We start from the raw sequence: 24,590 nt of genomic DNA on the forward strand, positions 1-24,590 counted from the left end.
CCTGTCTTTTCACAGCTATTTTTAAGTCCTCCTCAGAGAGCCATTTTGCTTTTTTGCATTTCTTTTTCTTAGGGATGGTCTTGATCCCTGTCTCCTGTAAAGTGTCATGAACCTCCATCCATACTTCATCAGTCACTCTGTCTATCAGATCTAGTCCCTTAAATCTATTTCCCACTTTCACTGTATATTGTAAGGGATTTCATTACGAGAAGACTCTACATATGGACATCACCAGATGGTCAACACTGAAATCAGATTGATTATATTCTTTGCAGTCAAAGATGGAAAAGCTCTATACAGTCAGCAAAAACAAGACCGGGAGCTGACTGTTGCTCAGATCATGAACTCCTTATTGCCAAATTCAGACTTAAATTGAAGAAAGTAGGGAAAACCACTAGACCATTCAGATATGAGCTAAATCAAATCCCTCCCTGGGCAGGAGTTTTTATTTATCCCTTAAGGCTTTGATGTTTTTCAAACAAAAATATAAAAGATCCAGAACCTCCCTTTAAGCTTCTCACTTAGTAGTGGGTTTTTAGACAAGACAGAGGCCTGCTCTGGTGAATGTGAGGGTGTGTGGTCCCTAGAGTATTGCCCAGAAGCCTCTTTTACCCCTTCTTAGAAAGTTTTCTTACACGTTCCTTCCCCATAGCCCGCTTATGTCTTTGCCACCGACCTTTTCTTCTGTCCTCCAAAGTATACTCAGACGGTTACCCTCATGTCGTCCCACCCATCTTTCCTGAACCCCAATTTCTTCAAGTAGCTCTCATTTTGCTCACAGCTGTTTCTCCTGCCCGGTCACGAGCCTGGCAGGCAAGGGGCGGAGGGAGCAGTAACTTCGGTCACACGGTGGCGCCCGCGAGCCTCCCAAAGCCCGAGCGTCACGTCTTCTCATACTTCTCCTCCCGCCCCACCCGCGCCGGGGCGCAGAACGAGCCGCACCCCCGGCCTTCCCCGGCGGGACAGCGGAGAGCGTGCCTCGGCATCCCAGCAGGCAAGCGAACCGCTGCAGCTGCGTCCGGCCCGCGCGGGAGGTGCGGCCGGCTGCAGGCAGCCGGGGCTCCAGGCTCTTCCTCCTGCCGATCCAGCCTTTTCCCACCCAGCCTCCACCCCTCCTCGGCTCGGCGCTGCAAATCCTAGGCTTCCCTGGGAGCGGCGGCGGGAGTAGCTAAGGCGGTCGGAGAAGCGCCGCCGTCCGTCCGCACGGATCACCCGGGCAGCAGCGGCGGCGGCGCCAGCTTAGCCCCGGAGGTGCCGCGGGGCCCAGCGCGCCCCTGCGAGGCTAGGAGAGAGGCGGGGCTGCAGCTGGGCAAGGGGGAAGAAAGTGAGCGCGTGTGCGTTGTGTGCGTGCGAGAGTGTAGGGCGCGACAGGCTCGAATTAGGGCGGTGGAGAGGGCAGGGGAACCGGGCTGCGGCTCCCCAGTGTCTCCCCGAGCGGCACCCGCTCCCCGGCGCCCCTCACCATGGACCTGCGCGGAGTCGGGATGTGCCTTGGCCGCAGCGCGCGGGTGGCTGCCCGGCCCTTGGGGTGCGCGGGCGCGCGCGCGGAGATGGCGAGGTAGGATGGCCGTCCAGCGCGACCCCTGCCGCCCCAACCCAGCGGCCCCTGGGCGGTGCAGCTGACTCGCTGGAGCGCACAGGGGTGTGGGCGGAGGCGGCCCCGCAGCGCCCGCGTCTTCGGGAGTCGCTTTGCCTTTTCCACCCACTCGCACCTGCCGCCGCGCGGATACCATGTCGAAAGCGGCTGGAGGCGCATCGGCGGCGGAAAGTTGTCCTCCAACCTCTGCCGGCCCGTCTGCGGCCGCTGCCGTGGAGGACCTGTCCAAAGTGTCGGACGAGGAGCTGCTGCAGTGGAGCAAGGAGGAGCTGATCCGTTGCCTGCGGCGCGCGGAGGCCGAGAAGGTGAGCGCGATGCTGGACCACAGCAACCTCATCCGGGAGGTCAACCGCCGCCTGCAGCTGCACCTCGGCGAGATACGAGGGCTCAAGGTGAGCGCCGAGCTCGGCAGGGCGGGGAGCTGGGCGCCCCGGGGAGGTGGGGCCAGATGACTTTCCCTCCTTCCGTCAACAGGTAGTGCTCCTTTCTCCCTTGTCTGCACCCCCCGCTCCCCTTCCCCAGCCCTTTGGAAACTTTTCTAAACTTCGGAGACATTCGGTTCCCTCCTCTTCTCCATATGGGGCGCGCTAGCGTCGAGCTCGGTGGTCCTTTGTGGCCCCAGGAGCGTGCTCCAAGGATGTCGAAAGGCTGGGAGGTCAGCGATGGGCACGCGGAATCTGTAATTTCCCAGGAAACCTGGAAAATCGTTGCTTTGGGGAGCCAAGTTACAGCCAGGCAGGAAAAAAAAAAAAAAAAACGAGCGAAAGGTTGAGTCCAGAGCGTCTTCGCCCTTGGGGATGAGGGATATGATAACGTTGCTCTGGCGCCACGACTTCTCCATGGGGCAAAAGGTGAAGAAAGGGGCAGGGGAGAGGGGCTGTCGGGGCGCCCAGGGTGAAGCCCGGCGCCATCCCTGGAGCTGGGCTATGTCTCATCTTGCAGAGAAGCTTACCTCTGCCTTCCCGTTCTGTTTTCTACCTGTTCCGATGCTGTCCTTCTCCTCGAGTTAGACTGGCATCATCTGGGGTTGCCCGACCGTACCGTTTGCCCCCGATTTGATTATAAGTTCATCTAGCCTGGGGTGAAGGGCAGAGGGACTCAATACGGTAAGCACAGGGATTTGAAAAGGTAGCTCAAGTATCAGCCAATGATGCTTTTCCTTTCTTTGCTATTAGGCGAAAGAAAAGAACAAAAGAAAAGCAAAACAGTAAAGCCCCAAACCCCCACTAAGTTTCTTTTCTCCTGGAAGCCTCTGAGTGTGCCTGCAGTGTGCCCGCCCCAGTGGCTGCCGCAGAGGAGTGGTGGGGAACCGCCCTACCCCTGTGTACCACAAACTTCCTTTCCTCACTGCTTGCGCTGGTGCCTCCTGGTATTCCTTCCTCTCATTGTTCTTCTTTTGTTTATAGGAAGCCAGACACAAACGAAATCACTGAAGGAACCTGGGGAGCAAATACCCGCAGGCACATGCTGTCCTTGTCCGCGTTCCACTCCCACCCCGCTTCTCAGGCCCTAGACGCTCACCGAATTTCCTCAGCGGTCCAGCTCTAGGATCCTGGGGCAAAGGGCAGTGGGAGGGGTAGAAGGCAAGATGCTCACCTGGGTGCTGGGCCTGCTCCAGGTGGAGATGGCCCTGCCCTGAGGCTCCAGCTGACTGTCCTATGGTCCCTAGAGTGGGTGCAGTTGGGAGAATCTCAGTTAGAAAAACCCCAAGGCTTAATCTCTCTTTTGGTTTAATTCATTACTAATGGACTATTTATTAAGTACTAGACTCTTGGGGGATTAGAGGCAGGCCAGGGTAGTGGGGAGCTCATCTCAGAGGTGGATTTGCATCTACAGTAGAATCCTCATTTGGCCAGGAGGGTGAGCTTGGGTAATTAATTTCTCAGAGCTTCATTTTACTCATTAATAAAATGCAAATCATACTAACCATCACCTTGGGGGTTGTGACAATAAATTATGATAATATAGGCAAAGGTTTAATTCTGGACTTGTCTGCAAAAATGGTGGTTATTGTCCTCAGGTGACGATGCATAGGTGTATGTATATGCATCTTCCGGATCAGTCCCAGTTTCCTAGGCAAAGCTGGACCCAAGTATAGTTCATGATCCTCCAATTTCATCTTCTATGGCTTGAACTATAATATGACTTGGAAGAGTTTGTAATTAATTTCCTAGAGATTTTGATAGTATGGAACATTGACATAAGTGCTTAGAAATACTTGAAAGCTCTTTCCGTTTGTGTGGACTGTGTGTGTAAGTCTATGTGTAAGTGGTGTGGGGAATGGGGGACCTGGTCTTGATTCCAGTAACCTCATTTAGAGGAATACCTGTATGGTCAGTTAAGAGCAGCTATTGTACCTCAAGTAGTCTCCCTTGTGGCTGGAATTCGTGACCAGTCCACCAAGTTCAGAAATGACAGGGGCAGGTTACTGCTATCTGACACAGCCTCTACTCCTCATCCACATCATCCTGCCGCCCTGGCCCCCACTCCCCCACCCCCGGGGCTGTGGTAAAGCCCAGTCAAGGGGCCAGCCATCTTCCTTCCCTTCTTCATCTCGGCTCAGAGCTTCCATAGACACCATCATGATCCATAAATGTCATTGACTGAATAAGTAATAGTACATTTATTTTCACTTAATTGGAAGGAAGGGAATTTATTTTTTGCCCTCTGTTGGTTTGGGACTCTCAGCTGAAGACTATAAGTTTGGAGTAATTAAGGCCATAACACTTTGCTTTCTTTTTTTTTTTTAATGTCTTTTTCTGTGAGCTGCCTTTGAAATTGCATCTCAATATTTTAAAGGCTACTAGGTGGTACTGTGGCTGTGGACATGGGGAGATGGAAGCAACATTCTCATCCTCTGAGTGGCCTATGACTAAGTCCAAGCATTGGCTTGGTAGTGCAGGGTGGAGCAGTGGAAAGTGAAAGGTTTGGGGCCCTGATGATTTGGGTAGCACGGGCAAATAACTCACCTTTTTGAGCTTTTGTTTTTTTCATCTGCTAAATGGGTATATTATTTCTGCATGAAGTTTGATGAAGATTAAATGATACACAGATAAAGAAATCCAGTGAGGTTCAATAGCTTTCTTAAGGTCACACAGATATGAAATGATCCAAGTAAGCTGATTTTTTTTTCTTTTGGCTGGTTGACATTCTCTGGTTGGGATGCGTCTTCCTAAAAGGGGTTCGAGAAAGGAGATTCTGGTTAGGGTGCTGATGTTGAAAGGGATGAATTCCTGAGAACCATGTTCCTGCTCTGTGAACATGTACCAGCACTCACACGGCTCTGGCCTAGAATTTTGGCAGGGGAGGTTGGGGGCAACTGAATCTCTATGGATTTATCTCCAGCACATAAATTTTCCTCCTTGCTCTCCAACACACTAATTCCCCATCCTGCAATGATGGAAAAACAACAAAATAACTCTTTAACCTCAGTTACAGTACTTGAGGGGTTTCCCTGATGGTGCAGTGGCAAAGAATCTCCCTGCCAATGTAGAAGATGCGGTTCAGTCACTGAGTTGGGAAGATACCCTGGCAACCCACTCCAGTATTCTTGCCTGGAAAATACCGTGGACAGAGGATCTGGCGGGCTGCAGTTCATGGGGTCACAAGAAAGTTGGACATGACTCAGTGACTGAGCGCACGCACACACACATGCAGTACTTGAGAGCCCTCTGTATGAAATTTGGGATGATGTGAATTTCAAGTGATTATAAATTTAGTCTTTTAAAAAGCCCGCTTTAGACAAATGGGTAACATCTAGTGGCCTGTTGCAATGTTAAAAAAAAAAATACTGTTTTGAAAAAGATAACCCAAATCTTAAAGTGACAGATTTGAAAAAACTATCTCACAAGGTTATTATGAAGCTGGTTGCTTAGCTATTCATTAGAAGGCAAAGGAAATAGCTAAAAATTGGAGAGTACATAATATTTGCAAGAACCCAGGTGGTGCTAGTGGTAAAGAACCCACCTGCCAATGCAGGAGACATAAGAGATGCAGGTTTGATCCCTGGGTTGGGCAGGTCCCCTGGAGGAGGGTATGGCAACCCACTCCAGTATTCTTGCCTGGAAAATACCATGGACAGAGGAGCCTGGTGGGCTACAGTCCATGGGGTCGCAAAGAGTCAGACATGGCTGAAGCAACTTAGCACGCATGCAATGAAAAAAAGGAATAGTGAATACATGAAATAAATGAAAAAAAGGGGATACTGATAAAACTGAATGAGGCAATACCTATCCCTTCAACCTCAACTAGAATTCTGACACTTGAGCAACACAGGTTTGAATCGCTCAGGTCCACTTTTTGAGGGATATTTTCACTAGTAAATACTGCAGGGCTATGATCTGCCATTGGTTGAATCTGTGATTGCAGATCTGGTGTGTATAGGGCCGACTATAAGTTGCATGGCTTTTCAACTTGGCCAGATGTCAGCACCCCTAGCCCCCAGCTTGTTCAGTGGTCACATGTATATATTTCACTCCATTTGGGAAGCAGCCCATGGTGGCACAAGTCCTGTTTACTTCCCAGTTCTGGAGAAAACAGAATAGTTGTAGGATAGTCAAAAGGTAGTATTTTCACATGGGGATTCAGATGAAGAACGTGACTTGAACTTCCGGTGAGATACCAGAATTAAGCTAAATGTGCAAGAATTTTTGAAGCTGAGAAAGATTGATTTTGTTTAGCATTATTTTCTCAGAATATCCACAGCTTCTGATTTTCCATAAAGCACCCGTGTCAAAGGATAATTTATTCTCTTATTACTATAGGCTCCAACACAGCAGGAGCTAGCAGAAAACAATAAGAAGCCTTTTGTCAGTAGCTAGAGCTGTGTCTTGTTTGGATCACTTGCCTAGGGCTTTAAAGGGTCGGTTGCTCCATCAACACCTATTAAGCTTTCACTGTGTGCAGTGCACCAAGTCAGATGAATCAAATATGCAAAGACATTGAAATGGATTCTAGCCCTCCAGAAGCCATCTACATTAAAAAAGAAAAAAAAAAATGATGCCCAATGAATGAGTGCTCTAGGGAGTGTTTCTTACAGGCATTGAGCAGTGAGTAGAAATTCATTCATTCATTCTTTCAGACCTGCTGCTCCTGCATACCTGGTGCTCTTCTAGGGCTGGTGGAGTCTTAGAAGTGCAAGCTCTCCTCTTTGGCAAATTCACAGACAGGACAAGTTAGTTTTTTCTAGTTGGAAAGTGAGACCTAATCAGGGTTCCTAGTTGGCTGGTTCAGAATTAAAGGGGGCTAAATGTAGAAAGGCAGGAGAAAGCCTTTCAGGCCTGGTCCAAGGGTTTCTTCATTTTCCTTGGCAAGGGGGAGGTGATGGAGGCAGGAGAGATGTCAGCTGCAGGGAGAGTGAAGATCAGTCTGGCCAGGAAGAGTTGAGTTGGAATGACTTAGGGAAGTTAAGGGCTGGGGCAGATCAAGGCTGGGAGGCCTGGGGATGCTTTTGGAGACAGCAGGCCTGAGGTCAGAGGTGGCACTGAGGAGCAGAAGAACTGGATGGGCATTAGACACAAGGAAACAGAGCCATTGGTAATGCTGGGAGCTAGAATCAAGTTGAAAACTAAGCTGCACTGACCCTCTTTCTCCTCAGGCCTTGAGAATCACTCCTGCCTTAGGCCTCATGACTGCCAGGAGGTGCCAGGCATGGTTGGCAGATGTTTTATGTTTACTTTCTAGTCAGTATCAAGGAAAGTGTTGGAATCAGTCTGAGTTTGAGAGAATCAGGTCCCCTCTCCGAGTGCCTCTAGTTCTGGATCGTCTGACAGTCACAAGACCAGAGGTTTTCAGGCTTTGTGAAGCAAGGGAAATCTTAGGTAGCTTCCCCCTTTCACCCTCTCCAAAGGATGGTGCTGCAAGAAACAGCTACCCCTTTTACTCTGTGTGAATGGAGACTAAGTGGGGATTTCACAATTAATTCTGAATTCCTTGATTTCAGGTATCCACAGTGGGGGTGCTGTGTGTAGGGTACACAGAGGTGAAAGGAATAGATGGGTCTCCATTCTCATGACTCTGGTCCTGTGAAGAAGGAGACTTGACCAATGGTCACACTCAACCATATGTGATTAGAAGTTGTAAAAAGCCCAACAGAGGGGATGTTGACGGGGTCCAGCATAGAAGAGGACTTCCTTTAGATCGAGTGAAAGTGGGAAGGGCTCATCCCTTGGGCCTGAGACCAGCCAGCATGGGTGGGGCTCAGTGCGTGATGGGGAGGAATGGTCTCACTGTGTCCACTGACTCCATGGGTAGCAGCCGCTATTATCTCCCTCTGCCTAGACTTACCTTGTAGCCTCCTAGCTGGTCTTCCAGCTTTCACCCTATCCTGTCTCCCTCACTTCAAGTCACTCCCTCCTTCCATCCCCCAGCAAACTCTTTTCTGCACAGAACACTGGTGATTCTTCATAGAATGAATCACATCATGTCAATCCTCGAGCCGCAGCTCATCAACAGTCCAGAATTTTCCTGTGGCCCACATTACCTAGCCCTGGCACCCACCCACTTGGACCTCGCCTCCCAGACCTCCTTCCTCACTTTGCCCCTCTTGCTCATTCTGCTTTAGGTCCACTGGCCTTGCTGCAGCTTGAGCCACACTTGTCTCAGGGCTTTTACACTGGCCTTTCTCTCTTTCAACAAATGTTTGCTCCTTGATTTCGCCCAGGTATTTGCTCAAATGTTTTCCTTCTCTGCAGAGGTGCCTTCTCTTTATAGATAGTATTTTTTCACCTGTTTTAGTCTTTTTCCCAGCACTTTTTACTATATGACATTACGTTCTATACTTTTTGCTAATCTTTCCCACCAAATGAAAGCCATAGGAAGGTCAAGGTCCTTCAAGGTCAAGGTCCACAGTCAATGTCCTTGTTGTGTCTGCTGATCTCTCCCTAGGACCTGGACTAATAATACCTTGCACATAATAGATGTTTACTAAATATTCATGAAGGAATCACCATTCATGCTGGAGAAGTAGGCCAGTTAAGAGGACTGGGAGCCTTTTGAGACTTACAGGATTTTGTACTTTATCCTAAGGGCAGTGAGACCCTTTTAAGTGTTTGAAGCATGGGAGTGACAAGGAAAATTTCAGAGGTAGAGTTCAGGAGATGTGTTTGGCTTGCAAATGGGAGGTGAGGAAGAAGGAGGTGTCAGGCACAACTATAGATTCTTATGAAGAGAAACAGGATGGGTGGAGGTGGCATGTGCTGAGAGGTGTGATTTGGGGAGGGGACCCTGGATAATACACAAGAGCTTGAGTTTCCATGAGATGCCTGGGACACCTGTGGGGGTTGGGGGTGGCAATAAGGGGCTAGATGTGTAGGACTGAAGCACCACCAGAGGGCAATTATGCTGCTCCCTAGAGAGGGATCAGGGCTGCACATCCCATGTCATGGGCTGAACACCAAGGCTGTGTTTCTTGTTTGCGGTGATGAAAAGTCTGTTGCTTCAGAGCTTTTAAGTCTTTCACAGGTCACAAGTAGCCATCTTTCTTCCTTGAAGGTGAGGTAGGGACCCTTGTCTTTTTTTTTTTTTTTTCTTTTTTACTGATTTCCTGTTAATGAACTGGCTGCTCCCTCAAGACTGACTGGATGACCTTGGACAGGTCAAGCTTTTCGAGGTCCAGTTTCCCATTCTGTAAAAGACCCATTATAACCATTATCCCCTGAGGGTTTGGTGAGAAGTAGATGAGATAATGCAAGTAAAACATAGGGCAGGGAGCATAATCAATACCCATTATTTTTATTTTTATGGATAGCTATGCATCTTTAGCTTGCTCTCACCTTCTGACTTCACTAACATCACAGAGAACTCACCCATTCCAGACTCCCAGTTCCCAGGAAGTCTGAGTCTGGTGCCCTGGCCCATACACGATTATTCCTCCCTTGAATGGCTGTGTGTCTCTTTTCAGGATATTAACCAGAAACTCCAGGAGGACAACCAGGAACTGAGGGACCTCTGCTGTTTCCTGGATGATGACCGGCAGAAGGGCAAGAGGGTGTCCCGGGAGTGGCAGAGACTGGGCCGGTATACAGCGGGGGTGATGCACAAAGAAGTGGCCTTATATCTGCAGAAGCTGAAGGAGCTGGAGGTGAAGCAGGAGGAGGTGGTGAAGGAGAACATGGAGCTCAAGGAGCTGTGTGTGCTGCTGGACGAGGAGAAGGGCACTGGCTGCGCGGGCAGCCGCTGCTCCATCGACAGTCAGGCCAGCCTGTGCCAGCTCTCCGCCACCACAGCACCCTACGTGCGGGACGTGGGCGACGGCAGCAGCACTTCGAGCACGGGCAGCACCGACAGCCCCGACCACAAGCACCACGCGAGCGGCGGCAGCCCTGAGCACCTGCAGAAACCCAGGGCGGAGGGCAGCCCGGAACACTCCAAGCACGGGAGTGCCAGCCCCGAGCATCTGCAGAAAGCTAGGGCCTCCGGGACCCCAGATCACCCCAAAGCTCTCAAAGGCCCCAGCCCCGAGCACCACAAACCCTTGTGCAAGGGCAGTCCAGAACAGCAGAGGCACCCACACGCAGGGAACAGCCCGGAAACGCTGCCCAAGCACGTGCTGAGCGGGAGCCCTGAACACTTCCCGAAGCACAGGCCCGGGGGCAGCCCCGAGCACACCAGGCACAGCGGAGGGAGCCCCGAGCATCTGCAGAAACACGCCCTTGGTGGGAGCCTGGAGCACCTCCCCAGGGTCAGGGGCACCAGCCCCGAGCACCTCAAACAGCATTTCGGAGGGAGCCCTGATCACAAACACGTGGGTGGAGGAGGAGGCGGCAGCGGCAGCGGCAGCAGGGAGGGCACCCTCCGAAGGCAGGCGCAAGAGGATGTGTCCGCCCATCACCGGAATGTCTACAGTGGCATGAACGGTGGGTCAGTACGTGCTGCGGAACTGGGGCAACTCTGTAGACAGTTAAGATGATGAAAGGCTTGCCGGCCATCTAAGAAAGTGCAGGTGCCAGCGAGCGCTGGCCTGGAGGTGGGTGGGGAGGGGCAGCGTACATTTGCCCCCAAATTATGATGTGTGCTACTCCCCCTCCCTTTGTCCTTGTTTTATGCATTTTTCAGGTAGCCTGGAGAATGTTGGGGAGGAGGCGGCGGGGAAGGAGAGGAAAACAATAATTCTGTGGGACCCTGAGTAGTTAGGGTGAGATCTTGGTCATTGAGAATAAAAATAGAACCAATCTAAGATTTCTGTATCTTGAACATTTTCCTAGTTGCCTATAGTTTCTACAGGGCTCTGCTGAGACAGGTGACCAAAGCTTTTTGAATCCAGTTAACAGCTTATGTGCAGGAAGAAATAAGTATTTATTATGAAAAACAATAACACTAGAAAAGAACTAGGATGTCCTTAAATGGCATGAAACTGGGTTGCCACGTGCCTGTAAACATGCCTTACTTTACCTTGAGGATGTTTTGCATTGTGTTGGGGACTTCAGCAGGAATCTGTGACTTTTCTTTCCATCTGGAGTGCGTCAAATGATTTCCTTCCCAGTTCAGTCAAAACCCACCCAATCCTCTCACCAAAGTTCCTCAAACTTATTCTGAGTAGCACGCTCTTTTACATTGTGAGTCGTCTTTCTGGTTGTTTAAACGTTCCCTTTAAAATGTACAGATGTGTTTGGACATTCTTTTGCTTTCCAAAACTTAACAGCCACTACCTTTGCTGAAGCAGCCCTAAACCTGACTCCAAACCTTTTGCAAGAGGTTTAATTTTCTGCATCTTGGTTCTGAAACCACTTTGAACTCGAGAGAAAATAGTTTTCTGTTTAACAAAAAAAATCCTCAGTGTTCTTTTATGTTACATGTGGCCGAGTTAGAACTAAAATGACTGGTTTTATGAAGTGGAGTTTTTGCATCCAAAAAATTTCAGTATCTGAGGTTTTTCACTTTATTTGAAAGCTGCCCCAGAGTCTGTGTGCAGTCAGCTCTGAGCAGTGGTCGAAGCCACCAATTTTAGCAATGACACAAAGGGGTAAATTTTCAATATTATACTTGGGGATTTACCTGTTGGATTTCATTTCATCCTAATCTCATAGTGCTGAAAATTGACTCCTGAAGCTTGGCTTCTATTACATCCAATATTTTAAGCACAGATTTGGAACTGGAAAGAGCAGGAAAGGGCAGATGCTGTTGCTTTCTCATTTGTGTGTGCTGGGAGGTGGAAGCCAGGAGAAGCCAATTCACTGTGGTGTTGAGGCCACCGCCTAGCTGGCGGGGGCTTTTACTTTGCTGATGGCGCCCTCCCTTGCGCTTGCTCTTTCTTGGGGAGGTGGAGGAGCGGCCTGATTGCAGGGCAGCCTCAGTTGTGTGGTTCTCTCAAGAGATGAAAGTCTTTTAAAAAGATATTTTGGTTGTGTTGCTGTCACAGAATCTATGTATCATCAGCCATGAAACTTGACTTCGGGGGTAATGGGTTAATGGGAAGGTAAAGTTGATGACTTCCATTTCTTGATTATTTTTTAACTAGCATGACAAGTAAATGTGCACACTATTTTGAAGAAATTTTGTATCTTGAACCAAAATAAAGATTACTTAAGGGCAGGTGGTTCACTTACAAAACAATTCTTGCAAAAGGACTCATTTAAATAAAGAACTTCTCTAATTAATGTATGATTTAACTTACCAGAAGGGACTTTAGGTGCAATTTTTAAACAATTTGTGCTAAGTAAGGTCTGTCTCTAGATTGAGAGGACATTACATCATGGAATCTTATTGCCTGAGTTCAGACAAATTTCAAAGGAAAATTATTAAAAAGATTTTTTAAATAATTTAGTTAAAAATTTGATGTAACATAGATGTATTCTTTAGAATGAAACCATAGCTTCTTGTTTACTTCAGGTTTTCTCTTTCAAAAGTGACAGATCTTCTGACAGTTGATATCCTCACCAAAGTGTATTTGTAGTCCATTTGCATTGTATTTTTATTTCAGTAATTAATTGGAAAATGAAGAGGCACGATGAGATGTTTATGGATCATCAGCCTGGAAACTTGGGCACTGGTAGCTTGTGTTTATCCTGCTGTTACAAATTAATTTTTTATATGGATGGTAAGACATGACTTTTCAAATTTTTAAACCCCACACACTTTAGTTGAATTTCTGGCTTATAAACAGATAGGAATCAGGAGCGAGGTAAATCCCAAATTGCAAATTTGCTGAGTCATTTACAGAGTCCTTCAGTGTGGGGTTGGAGTGATGGGTGTTTTGGATGAGCATTTAAATGTTTTTGCTTGAACACAAAGCAGGTGAAAGTTGTGAGGGAGTCGTCTTGTGTGATTTGGCAGGTGTAGCGTCACTCCCGACTTACGGGTCTACTGGTGAGCCATCCCTAGTTGTGACGATTATATCTCCAGACGGCTGTCAAAGTTTCCTGGGGTAGCGAGACAGCAAAATTGCCCCTGGTTCAAAATCACTGCTTTCGAGCAGCGAATTTCAGTTTGGCTGCAGGTTAAAATCACTGGGCTGACTTTGTAAAAACACTGATGCATGGACCCCACATTCTGATGAACATTGATTTGTTCTGGCACTGTCCTGTGGGCACATTGTAAAAAAGAACCCTTCAGGTGATTCTAATAAGCAGACCAGGTGGAAGCCCCTAGCCAAGGTGCATGGTTGTTGGATAAGATAGGTTGTTGTGAGTGAAGCTCTTAAGCACCTAGGCAGCCTGGGAAGAAGGAAGTTCTTTCCTTTGTTGGAACTCCAGAACTGAGAGGACTGATCACAGCAGCTACTGAAAACCTGCACCCCTCACAACCCCAGCCTAAGGCTATCTTTGGGGGTGTGGGTTGGAAATTTGAGTTTTTGGTGGGTGGGATTATTAGGTTAATTTGGGGAAGCTCTGACATACGAATCATTTAAGGCTACTTTTTAAAGCCTTCAAATCAAGATAAAGAAGCATGGGGGCTTCTAACTTATTCCAGTGGATGCTTACAGTGCACGTAACTCACATGGGATCTGCCATCCTAATGGCTTTTTCCCACAAGAGAACCCTGCATTTCAGATCTCTCAGTTTATAGGGTTTACCTTGAGTTTTAAGATAGCTTCTAATTCTCTGTTGAGGTTACTAATGAGTAGATGAAAGATGCTAATAACAGAAAAATGCCCTTGTCTGTTAGGAATGAGATAACCTGTGTGTGGAAGAGCCCAGCAGGGTTTCTCTGAAGCAAGGTTGACTGTTCAGTAGTGGTACATTACAGCATGAGTGATCGCTCTCATTCATCTTTTGTTTTTGCTTAGAAAAAGTCAGACCACCACTTATGAATGCATTGGACAATAGAAATTGACTGTGTCTTGGGAGAAAAATGTCAGCAGTTACAGAACTACTACAGAACTGATTTTAAACTGAGGTTCTCTGAGTATATTTTCTATTGTGTGAGCTGACACAAGAGGGTTAAAGACCTCGATAACAGTTTTTGATCTTCAGGCCTCAGTATGGTAATTTGGTAGCCTTACTTTGATAGGACAGCAATTTTAAGAAATTTTGAAAAATATAATCGATTATACTCTACCTGTTTATTCAAAGCATGTTGCATTTATCATAAGAATAAATTTGATTTAATGATATCGGTCAGTTCAGTCGCTCAGTCGTGTCTGACTCTTTGTGACTCCATAGACCACAGCATGCCCGGCCTCCCTGTCCATCACCAACTCCCAGAGTCCACCCAAACCCATGTCCATTGAGTCGGTGATGCCATCCAACCATCTCATCCTCTGTCGTCCCCTTCTCCTCCTGCCCTCAATCTTTCCTAATATCAGAGTCTTTTTCAGTGAGTCAGCTCTTTGCATCAGGTGGCCAAAGTATTGGAGTTTCAGCTTCAGCATCAGTCCTTCCAATGAACACCCAGGACTGATCTCCTTTAGGATGGACTAGTTGAATCTCCTTACAGTCCAAGGGATTCTCAAAGAGTCTTCTCCAACACCACAGTACAAAAGCATCAGTCCTTTGGTGCTCAGCTTTCTTTATAGTCCAACTCTCACATCCATACATGACTACTGGAAAAACCATAGCTTTGACTAGATGGACCTTTGTTGGCAAAGTAATGTCTCTGCTTTTTAATATGCTGTCTATGTTGGTCATAACTTTCCTTCCAAGGAGTAAGTGTCTTTTAATTTTATGGCTGCAGTCACCATCTTCAGTGATTTTGGAGCCCCCCAAAATAAAGTCTGACACTGTTTCCACTGTTTCCCCATCTATTTCCCATGAAGTGATGGGACCAGATGCCATGATCTTAGTTTTCTGAATGTTGAGCTTTAAGCCAACATTTCCACTCTCCTCTTTCACTTTCATCAAGAGGTGCTTTGTTTCTTCTTCACTTTCTGCCATAAGGGTGGTGTCATCTGCATATCTGAGGGGATTGATATTTCTCCCGGCAATCTTGATTCCAGCTTGTGCTTCCTCCAGCCCAGTGTTTCTCATGATGTTCTCTGCATATAAGCTAAATAAGCAGGGTGACAATATACAGCCTTAACATACTCCTTTTCCTATTTGGTACCAGTCTGTTGTTCCATGTCCAGTTCTGACTGTTGCTTCCTGACCTGCATACAGGTTTTTCAAGAGGCAGGTTAGGTGGTCTGGTATTCCCATCTCTTTCAGAATTTTCCACAGTTTATTGTGATCCACACAGTCAAAGGCTTTGGCATAATCAATAAAGCAGAAATAGATGTTTCTCTGGAACTCTCTTGCTTTTTTGATAATCCAGCAGATGTTGGTAATTTTTATCTCTGGTTCATCTGCCTTTTCTAAAACCAGCTTGAACATATGGAAGTTCACGGTTCACATATTGCTGAAGCCTGGCTTGGAGAATTTTAAGCATTACTTTACTAGCGTGTGAGATGATTGCAATTGTGTGATAGTTTGAGCATTCTTTGGCATTGCCTTTCTTTGGGATTGGAATGAAAACTGACCTCTTCCAGTCCAGTGGCCACTGCTGAGTTTTCCAAATTTGCTGGCATATTGAGTGCAGCACTTTTACAGTGTTGTATTTCAGGATTTGATATAGCTCAACTGGAATTCCATCACCTCCACTAGCTTTGTTCGTAGTGATGCTTTCTAAGGCCCACTTGACTTCACATTCCAGGATGTCTGGCTCTAGATGAGTGATCACACCATCGTGATTATCTGGGTCATGAAGATCTTTTTTGTACAGGTCTTCTATGTATGCTTTCCACCTCTTCTTAATATCTTCTGCTTCTGTTAGGTCCCTACCATTTCTGTCCTTTATTGAGCCCATCTTTGCATGAAAATTTCTCTTGGTATCTCTAATTTTCTTGAAGAGATCTCTAGTCCTTCCCATTCTATGGTTTTCCTCTATTTCTTTGCATTGATCGCTGAGAAAGGCTTTCTTATCTCTCCTTGCTATTCTTTGGAACTCTGCATTCAAATGGGTATATCTTTCCTTTTCTCCTTTGCTTTTCACTTCTCTTCTTTTCACAACTATTTGTAAGGCCTCCTCAGAGAGCCATTTTGCTTTTTAGCATTTCTTTTTCTTGGGGGTGGTCTTGATCCCTGTCTCCTGTACAGTGTCAGGAACCTCCATCCATAGTTCATCAGGGACTCTGTCTATCAGATCTAGTCCCTTAAAACTATCTACACTTCCACTGTATAGTCATAAGGGATTTGATTTAGGTCATACCTGAATGGTCTAGTGGTTTTCTCCACTTTCTTCAATTTCAGTCTGAATTTGGCAATAAGGAGTTCATGATCCGAGCCACAGTCAGCTCCTGGTTTTGTTTTTGCTGAATGTATAGAGCTTCTCCATCTTTGGCTGCAAAGAATGTAATCAGTTTGATTTCGGAGTCGACCATCTGGTGATGTCCATGTGTAGAGTCTTCTCTTGTGTTGTTGGAAGAGGGTATTTGGTATGACCAGTGCATTCTTTTGGCAGAACTCTGTTAGCCTTTGCCCTGCTTCATTCTGTATTCCAAGGCCAAATTTGCCTGTTACTCCAGGTGTTTCTCTACTTCCTACTTTTGCATTTCAGTCCCCTATAATGAAAAGGACATCTTTTTTGGATGTTAGTTCTATTTGATGACATAGAATGCTTAATATTGGAAATATAGTTTAAGATATTGCAAAATATCTGAGGGGCAAACTATTATTGGAAAACCTAGATGGCTTACAGAGGTAATTTCTAGTAGAATGTAAGGTTTTCAGCTGAAATGGCAATAATAGTACAAAGCTATAAATACTCTTGAAATCTTGGGGACCATTTTAATCTTCTAAAGAGATTATCCTTATCATCTATATGCTCTGTGTGTATGTGTGTATATATATACATTTCAGTAACTTTAATATTATGTCTAAATAATGCCTGCCATTTAGCTGATTGATTCTGTTTAGCATACATCTTCAAATGCATTTGGGTTCAGTCACATAAGCTGTGAAGCTGAAGACGAATTACTTTCAGCTGATCATGGTTGTGCGTTTTAGACCTAGTTGAAATCAATTAAACATTTGTAGTTTGGGGTCCATTGCAACTTTTCAGAAGATATGCACAGTAGGAAAATACCCTTGAGTTCGTAATGCTTTTATCTTTTTAACTGAAATGATTCAGAAAAAGCTTAACTTACAACAAAATTGTGGTGACTGTTTCATCTGAGAAGTCATTTTCACAAGTGTCAAATGAATAAGACAGAGTGATTGCTGTAAGGCTCTACATTTACTCATAGTGATGATAGATTATTCTGGAGCTGTCAGTGTGGGGATCATATTAGTTAAGCTCCAACTGCTTAAAATTAAGAATGTGAAGGCAAACCTTGCAAAAACTGGAAAAAAAAAAAGTTTTGTTTGTGTAGCACCAGTGGGCTAGTGTGTGCTGAAGTCTCCTGGAGGAGGGCATGGGAACCCACTCCAGTATTCTTGCCTGGAGAATCTCATGGACTGGGAGCCTGTGTGTCTCCAGAGGTGGCCGCAGTCCATAAGTTTGAAGAGTCGGGTGTGACTGAGCGACTTAGCATGTACACATGTGCTGAAGTCTATGAGATTTCTCATTTTAGCCGCTTCTGATATTTAGAAACTCTGACGCTGGATAGACCTGTGAGTCCCTATTTTAGATGGCTCTCCTTTATTTTTTTCCCAATATCTACTTTTAATAGAATTTCAGTTACTGTAGTAGCAGCATGGTGTCAGCAGTATTCCTTGCTGCTCTTACCTGGCCTGATTTTAACTCATTTCCTCGCTATTCCTAAATTCTGCTCTGCTCTAAGGGTTGTCATACCTTGGGAAAATGGATAACCACACTGATTAGAAAGAACTGTGTTCAAAACAAGAGTAAGTGACCTTGAAGTATCCTTCTGTGAGTAAAGTGCATGGGCTTTAGTGCATGATCCATATGTCATGCATTTATCAATTCTTTGGGCTGAAAAACTAAGTTTTTGCTTGTTTTCTGGGTCTTGACTGTGTTTCAGATAATTGAAGTGTTTCTGTAATACAGGGTTCCCCCTACCTTTCAAAAATTTGCTCTACTGAAGACCTACCTTAGTACCTGTTTTTGCTAACTTAAAGAAATCTAAAGAGGATATTCAATTTTATGGAAAAGTAAAAAGCAAAAATAGCTTTCAGGGTTGGTTTGGCACTGAGCCTCTGGAGACCCAGTGGACACCCCAGTGGTGAGGGCGGCACCGCCAAGCTCCTTCCCCAGGAAGCACACTCAGCATCAGGCCACCATAGCTTTGCACTGTGTCTGTGAGCATCTGTGCTTTATCTCGATTTGCTTTGTACATCTGTTAGCAAGATGTGTCTGAGGTGATTGCTGCTTCACTTTACGCCATTTCAGCTTAAAAACAGTTTCATAGGAACGCTCATTTTTTTCTGATAGCAGGAGAACCTGTTAGCTACTCAGCAATTTTTGCTCCTTCGGTAACTACAGAACAACCAGGTTGCTCTTAATACAACTTTAATGCATAGTGTTTATGACAAGCTTTGTGAACATTTGAAGAAAAACACTCATTTTGAACTTGATCCTGGGAAATATTAAAAGTTTCATTTTATGAAATGGGCTGATTCTTCAAGAGTTCTAGGAAATTTGTGATTCAACATCAAGAGGAGACCATGGGACACTTGAGAAATCAGATGTGTGAAATCTCAGCTCTAATTTCTATGTCTCTAATCTGTAAGAGAGTGAGGTTCAAGTTACTGCTGCTCCTGACGTAAATTGCCTTCCCTTTTAGAGTGCCATTTGAGAGTTTCCAATAGAAAGAGTGGCTGCTCTTTCAGAGAGGGGAGATCCTTGAGCAGCAGAGTGGCAGAAGAGGTGTTTAGAGAGGAGAAAAGAGCAGAAGAATAGCAGCTTGTTTCATTGTCCTTAAAAAGGCAATACTGGTTTGTCCTCCTTAAGGAAAGACAATGGCTAAGTTACTTACACCATTGAGTTGTTTACAGTTTTCATGTCCCAAAGAGTTAAATGTATTACAGCGCTAACATACTTGAATCATTGTGGAAGGGTGCACAAAGTCTTGGGAGTTCGTCTTGGCTCTGGTTTGAAATTAGGCACACATTCAATTAGAAATAGATGAAAGCATGGGGAGTGATATTTTTTAGTGTTTTCCTTCTTCAGAACCTTAGTTTTTAGGCCTCCCGTGGGCTTTTCTATGAGACAGGATATGTAAAGGAGAAAGGTTGGGTTTGATGATTGCTCTAAGTTTATGTTTCAATTATTTGCTTTTCTCTCTCTCTTGTGCACACTGCACTGAGTGTTCTTATATGCATTTTTCATCAAACATTAAATGCTTTGAATTTGAAAATACTGAATGACTCCTTCCATTTTCAGCTATGTAAAGGAAAGTGACTACTTACATTTAAAAATCTCACAAACAAGATAATTATATCACCATTTTTGCTTGCTGCTGTAGTTGAGGGATAGAATGTTTTGGTTACCTTTTGATGACCAAAATTTTGAAGATGGTTTCTGATTCCTGAGTTGGTTTCTCTAGTCAGACATGTTCATTGCTATGTTAAACTCAGAATTTTGTCTTCTAGTCTTGATTATAAAGGAAACTGAAAGGCCCTCTCATCTTTCTTCCAGTTATTGAGGGGGGCATCTTTTGGCTTTTAGGGGTGACCCCGATCTGGCTGATGTGCAGCTGCAGCTTCCTAAGTGTCCATAATTGCCTCCTGTTTTAGAAATGTTAAGTGTGAATTGCATTTGGGAGCATAGTTACATGTGTTTGTACATATTTATTTTATTTGGTTAATTGAGAATGTCTATTTCACTGCTAAACAATTAGGACACTATCTGATAATACTTGGAGCTGTAAGTTCAGTTCAGTCACTCAGTTATGTCTGACTCTTTGCAACCCCATGGACTGTGGCTTCCCTGTCCATCACCAACTCCCGGAGCTTGCTCAAACTCATGTCCATCAAGTTAGTTGAGCTCCAACTTGATGGAGCTGTAAAGTCCTCTCCATTTCATGCACTTCTGATTGAGAAAATTGACTTTCAGAGATGTTCAGTGAGTTGTTCAAGGCCAATTGCGAGTTAGTAGAGAACTAGAATCCTGTTGACTCCAGGGCAAAGCATCACTTTTATAAAGGTATTTAATCTTCCAGACTTTGAAGGGGCTTGATGTAAGAGTAGTGTTAACAAAGATGCTAAATAGAATAGGAAAACAGTCTTCCTGTATTCCTGTTGGAAATTCCAGAAAACCAGTGAATTGTGAGGATGAGTGAGTGAGACAGGGAAGATGTCAGTAGACTTGGGCCTAGAGAAGTTACAGAGGAGACCTGGAGATGCAGGAGGGGAGCTGGGATCGCTTGCCCCTGATTCAGTTAGATGGGGTGAACTGTTCGCAGCTGGGTGAACAAGTCTTGAAATGCATCCCTAGTAGAAGGAATATTCCTGCTCTTTTCTTGAGATACCAACGGCTTTCTTGCTCTTCTTCCTCACGCATGGACTCATCCAACCCCAGGACCACATTCCTTCAGATCAATAGTCTTGTGAAGATGGGCTGACGTTAGTCCTGTCCTCACACATCTGATTGTCTTCACAGCCAAAGGACTTTGTCTGGAGAAGTGTCAGCTTCTGGACCACAAGAAACACAAGGAAAGACCAGGAGCAAGGGGTTAGACCAGATGGCAACACCAACTGCTCTCAAGGAATTGTGTTTTTAATAACTTTGCTTACTGCAAACAAAACTAATTAAGCCCGTTTTTCTGATTTATGCTACTGTCAGCAGAAGTAAAGTACACTTTCATTACACTTTTGATGTCATTTAAAAGGTCAGAATATCTGAGTTGCAAATTTCTGTTTCAAACAGCCTGGTCTGTTGAACTACTCTTGAGAATTCAAATTAACTGTGCTTGTTAATTCAGCATCTCTTCAATTTTTCCTAAACAGCAAGTGCCAGTTCACCTATTCACCTAAACAGTGTCATATAACCCTGAAAGACAAGTCACTTAGTCATATCTGTAGGTGATGGATTCCTAGTGAATCACAGGAAAGTGATGTAAAAGTCAACTTACAGGAAAGAAGGGGGGAGAGTGAAATTACTGGACAAAGGCTGAGGGAGGGGGTGCCTTGAGGAATGTCAAAAGATCTACCTATTTGGTGGTGCCCCTTGTTGCTAATAGGCAGCAGTCTTATGTGATTGGCAAGGCCAGCTGCCTCACTGTTACAGGACCCAACCAGAATTGACCTGGTTATGGAGCTGTAGGGGAGGGCAGGGGGACTGGCTAAATTTAGCCGTTGATTGTATATAAAGGGCACTTTGGAAGAGAATACGTTTATGATTATGATCAATTAGAGGTCTAGAAATAAGCATTATTCAGGTGGTTTGTCATGAATCAACTTCCTCATTGTAGTGATTTTCATGAGAAACCATTAGGAATCAAGGAACAGGCTTGAAAATTGCTTGATTTAAAAAAAAAAAAAAGAAAATTGCTTGATTTTATAGTGTCCCTTTAGCTCTTAAATGGAGAACAATACTTAGTCCTTCTTACTCTTACACTATATGCCGTATGATTTTCACCCTAAACTATTTTTGACTTTTTCCTGTTGCAATCTCAAAATTGTCCACTTTGGGTTTTATTGGCCTAGCACATAAATCTATCTGTAATGGAAACATTGTTCTTGCTAGAGTCTGACTAGCCATGTATACAGTAGGCATTTATTTAAAAAAGAGAGCTAGGTTACTACTATTATACCTATTCACAAAACATAGCTAGTTATTTTTACATTTGTAGGTATTGGTGGAATTTCACATTTTAAAGGAATATGCAGATCAGTTCAGTCACACAGTTGTGTCAGACTCTGCGACCCCATGGACTGCAGCACACCATGCCTCCATGTCCATCACCAGCTGCCAGAGTTTACCCAAACCCATGTCCATTGAGTTGGTGATGCCATTCAACAATCTCATCCTCTGTCATCCCCTTCTCCTCCCACCTTCAGTCTTTCCCAGCCTCAGGGTCTTTCCAAATGAGTCAGTTCTTCACATCAGGTGGCCAAAATATTGGAGCTTCAGCTTCAGCATCAGTCCTTCCAATGAATATTCAGGACTGGATTTCCTTTAGAATGGACTGGTTGGATCTCCTTGCTGTCCAAGGGAATCTCAAGAGTCTTCTCCAACACCACAGTTCAAAACCATCAATTCTTCAGTGCTCAGCTTCTTTATACTCCAACTCTCACATCCGTACATGACTACTGGAAAAAACATAGTTTTGACTAGATCAACCTTTTTTTGCAAAGTAATGTCTCTGCTTATTAAAAAGCTGTCTAGGTCAGTCATAACTCTTCTACCAAGGAGCAAGCATCTTTTAATTTCATGGCTGCAATCACCATCTGCAGTGATTTTGGAGCCCCCCCAAAATAAAGTCTATCACTGTTTCCACTGTTTCCCCATTTATTTGCCAGGAAGTGATGGGACCAGATGCCATGATCTTCGTTTTCTGAATGTTGAGCTTTAAGCCAACTTTTTTCACTCTCCTCTTTCACTTTCATCAAGAGGCTCTTTAGTTCTTCTTAACTTTCTGCCGTAAGGGTGGTGTCATCTGCATATCTGAGGTTATTGATATTTCTCCCAGCAATCTTGATTCCAGCTTGTACTTCATCCAGCCCAGCGTTTCTCATGGTGAACTCTGCATAGACGTTAAATAAGCAGGGTGACAATATACAGCCTTGACCTACACCTTTCGCAATTTGAAACCAGTCTGTTGTTCCATGTTTAGTTCTAACTTGCTTCTTGACCTGCATACAGATTTCTCAGGAGGCAAGTCAGGTGGTCTGGTATTCCCATCTCTTTCAGAATTTTCCACAGTTTATTGTGATCCACACAGTCAAAGGCTTTGGCATAATCAATAATGTGAAGTCTAGTGAGCTTTAGGAAGCATCACTACGAACCAAGCTTGTGGAGGTGATGGAATTCCAGTAGCGCTATTTCACATCCTAAAAGATGGTGATGTGAAAGTGCTGCACTCACTATGCCAGCAAATTTGGAAACTACAGCATTGGCCACAGGACTGGAAAAGGTCAGTTTTCATTCCAATCCCAAAGAAAGGCAACGCCAAAGAAGGCTCAAACTACTGCACAATTGTACTCATCTCAGACACTAGTAAAGTAATGCTCAAAATTCTCCAAGCCAGCCTTCAACAGTACATTACGTCCACCACAGTTTGGCCTCAGATCAAATAACAAGGAGGGAACACAGCCCTGCCCTCCAACAGAAATTTGGATTAAAGATATACTGTGCATGGCCCTGCCCGTCAGAACAAGACCCAGTTTCCCCCTCAGTCAGTCTCTCCCATCAGGAAGCTTCCATAAGCCTCTTATCCTTCTCCATGAGAGGGCAGACAGACTGAAAACCAGAATCACAGAAAACTAAGGAATCTAATCACATGGACCACAGCCTTGTTTAACTTAATGAAACTACATGCCATGCCGTGTAGGGCCACACAAGACAGACAGGTCATAGTGGAGAGTTCTGACAAAACATGGTCCACTGGAGAAGGGAATGGCAAGCCGCTTTAGTATTCTTGCCTTGAGAACCCCATGAACAGTATGAAAAGGCAAAAAGATAGGACACCAAAAGATGAACTCCCCAGGTCGGTTGTGCCCAATATGCTACTGTAGATCAGTGGAGAAATAACTCCAAAAAGAATGAAGACATGGAACCAAAGCAAAAACACCCAGTTGTGGATGTGACTGGTAATGGAAGTAAAGTCCGATGCTGTAAAGAGCAAATTTGCACAGAAACCTGGAATGTTAGGTTCATAAATCAAGGCATGAAGTTCACAGTTCATGTACTGTTGATGGCTGGCTTGGAGAATTTTGAGCATTACTTTACTAGCGTGTGAGATGTGGGGTATCTCCTCACAGTTGCTCCAGCACTGTGTGGTTCCAGCCATCCTTAAATTGGCATATGGCACACTAGCTTTATAACTTAAAACAATGAAGCAGTCTTATAAACTTCCTTTAAGTGGTATTTATTTAAAACATATGTCAAAGCAGTTAAAAATTATTACATTTATTCATGGAGTTAAAGTATGATACCCTAACTTCATAAAAGGAGATTTGGGTATACAACTGGCTTTGCCACTTTCAACGTTGCACTTTGCTGTATGACCTTTAGCACACCACCCACTTCAGTGGGCAAGATAATTTATCTCTCAGATAAGGGGCTTGGAATACATTTTTTCTAAGTCAGTAGTCTCAGAATTTGGATTTTATAGATGTATAAAACCTGAGAATAGACCAAGAATTGCCAACTTTCTATGTTTGTTAGGTAAAAACTACTGTAAAACAATCATCTATTAACACCATCTGTCACAAAAGATCATTTGGACATTTAGAAACAAAAGATACTATTTGCTAAAGTGTAGGTTTTTTCCCTCACATTGTACTGATAACATCTCTACATCTCTGCTAAACTTTTTTTGGGAATAGTAACAACATATAGCCAGGCTTTCAGATTCTGCGATGCAATGTGAAGCGCATGTCTAGCGCCCAGCATGTTTGTGGACTTTATTTTTATCTCAGTCATCATAGAAAATCTCGTTTCAACAGCTTGACATGTT

General features: G+C 44.9%; 1 protein-coding gene across 6 annotated transcripts in view; it reads left to right on the forward strand.

Annotated features, from left to right (window-relative positions):
- The first annotated feature begins 1,656 nt into the window (after window positions 1–1,656).
- The window catches only part of CCDC85A (coiled-coil domain containing 85A), a 224,331-nt gene continuing 201,397 nt past the window's right edge, over window positions 1,657–24,590 (forward strand). For all 6 annotated transcript variants that reach the window (XM_040224880.1, XM_040224876.1, XM_040224881.1 and 3 more), the window contains exons 1-2: window positions 1,657–1,989; window positions 9,498–10,452. In XM_040224880.1, the coding sequence (XP_040080814.1) occupies window positions 1,732–1,989; window positions 9,498–10,452 (1,213 nt within the window). In that variant the 5' untranslated portion in view covers window positions 1,657–1,731. The remainder of the gene's footprint in view (window positions 1,990–9,497; window positions 10,453–24,590) is intronic.

Source organism: Oryx dammah, unplaced genomic scaffold (assembly GCF_014754425.2).
Source record: "Oryx dammah isolate SB20612 unplaced genomic scaffold, SCBI_Odam_1.1 HiC_scaffold_25, whole genome shotgun sequence".
NCBI lineage: Eukaryota > Metazoa > Chordata > Mammalia > Artiodactyla > Bovidae > Oryx > Oryx dammah.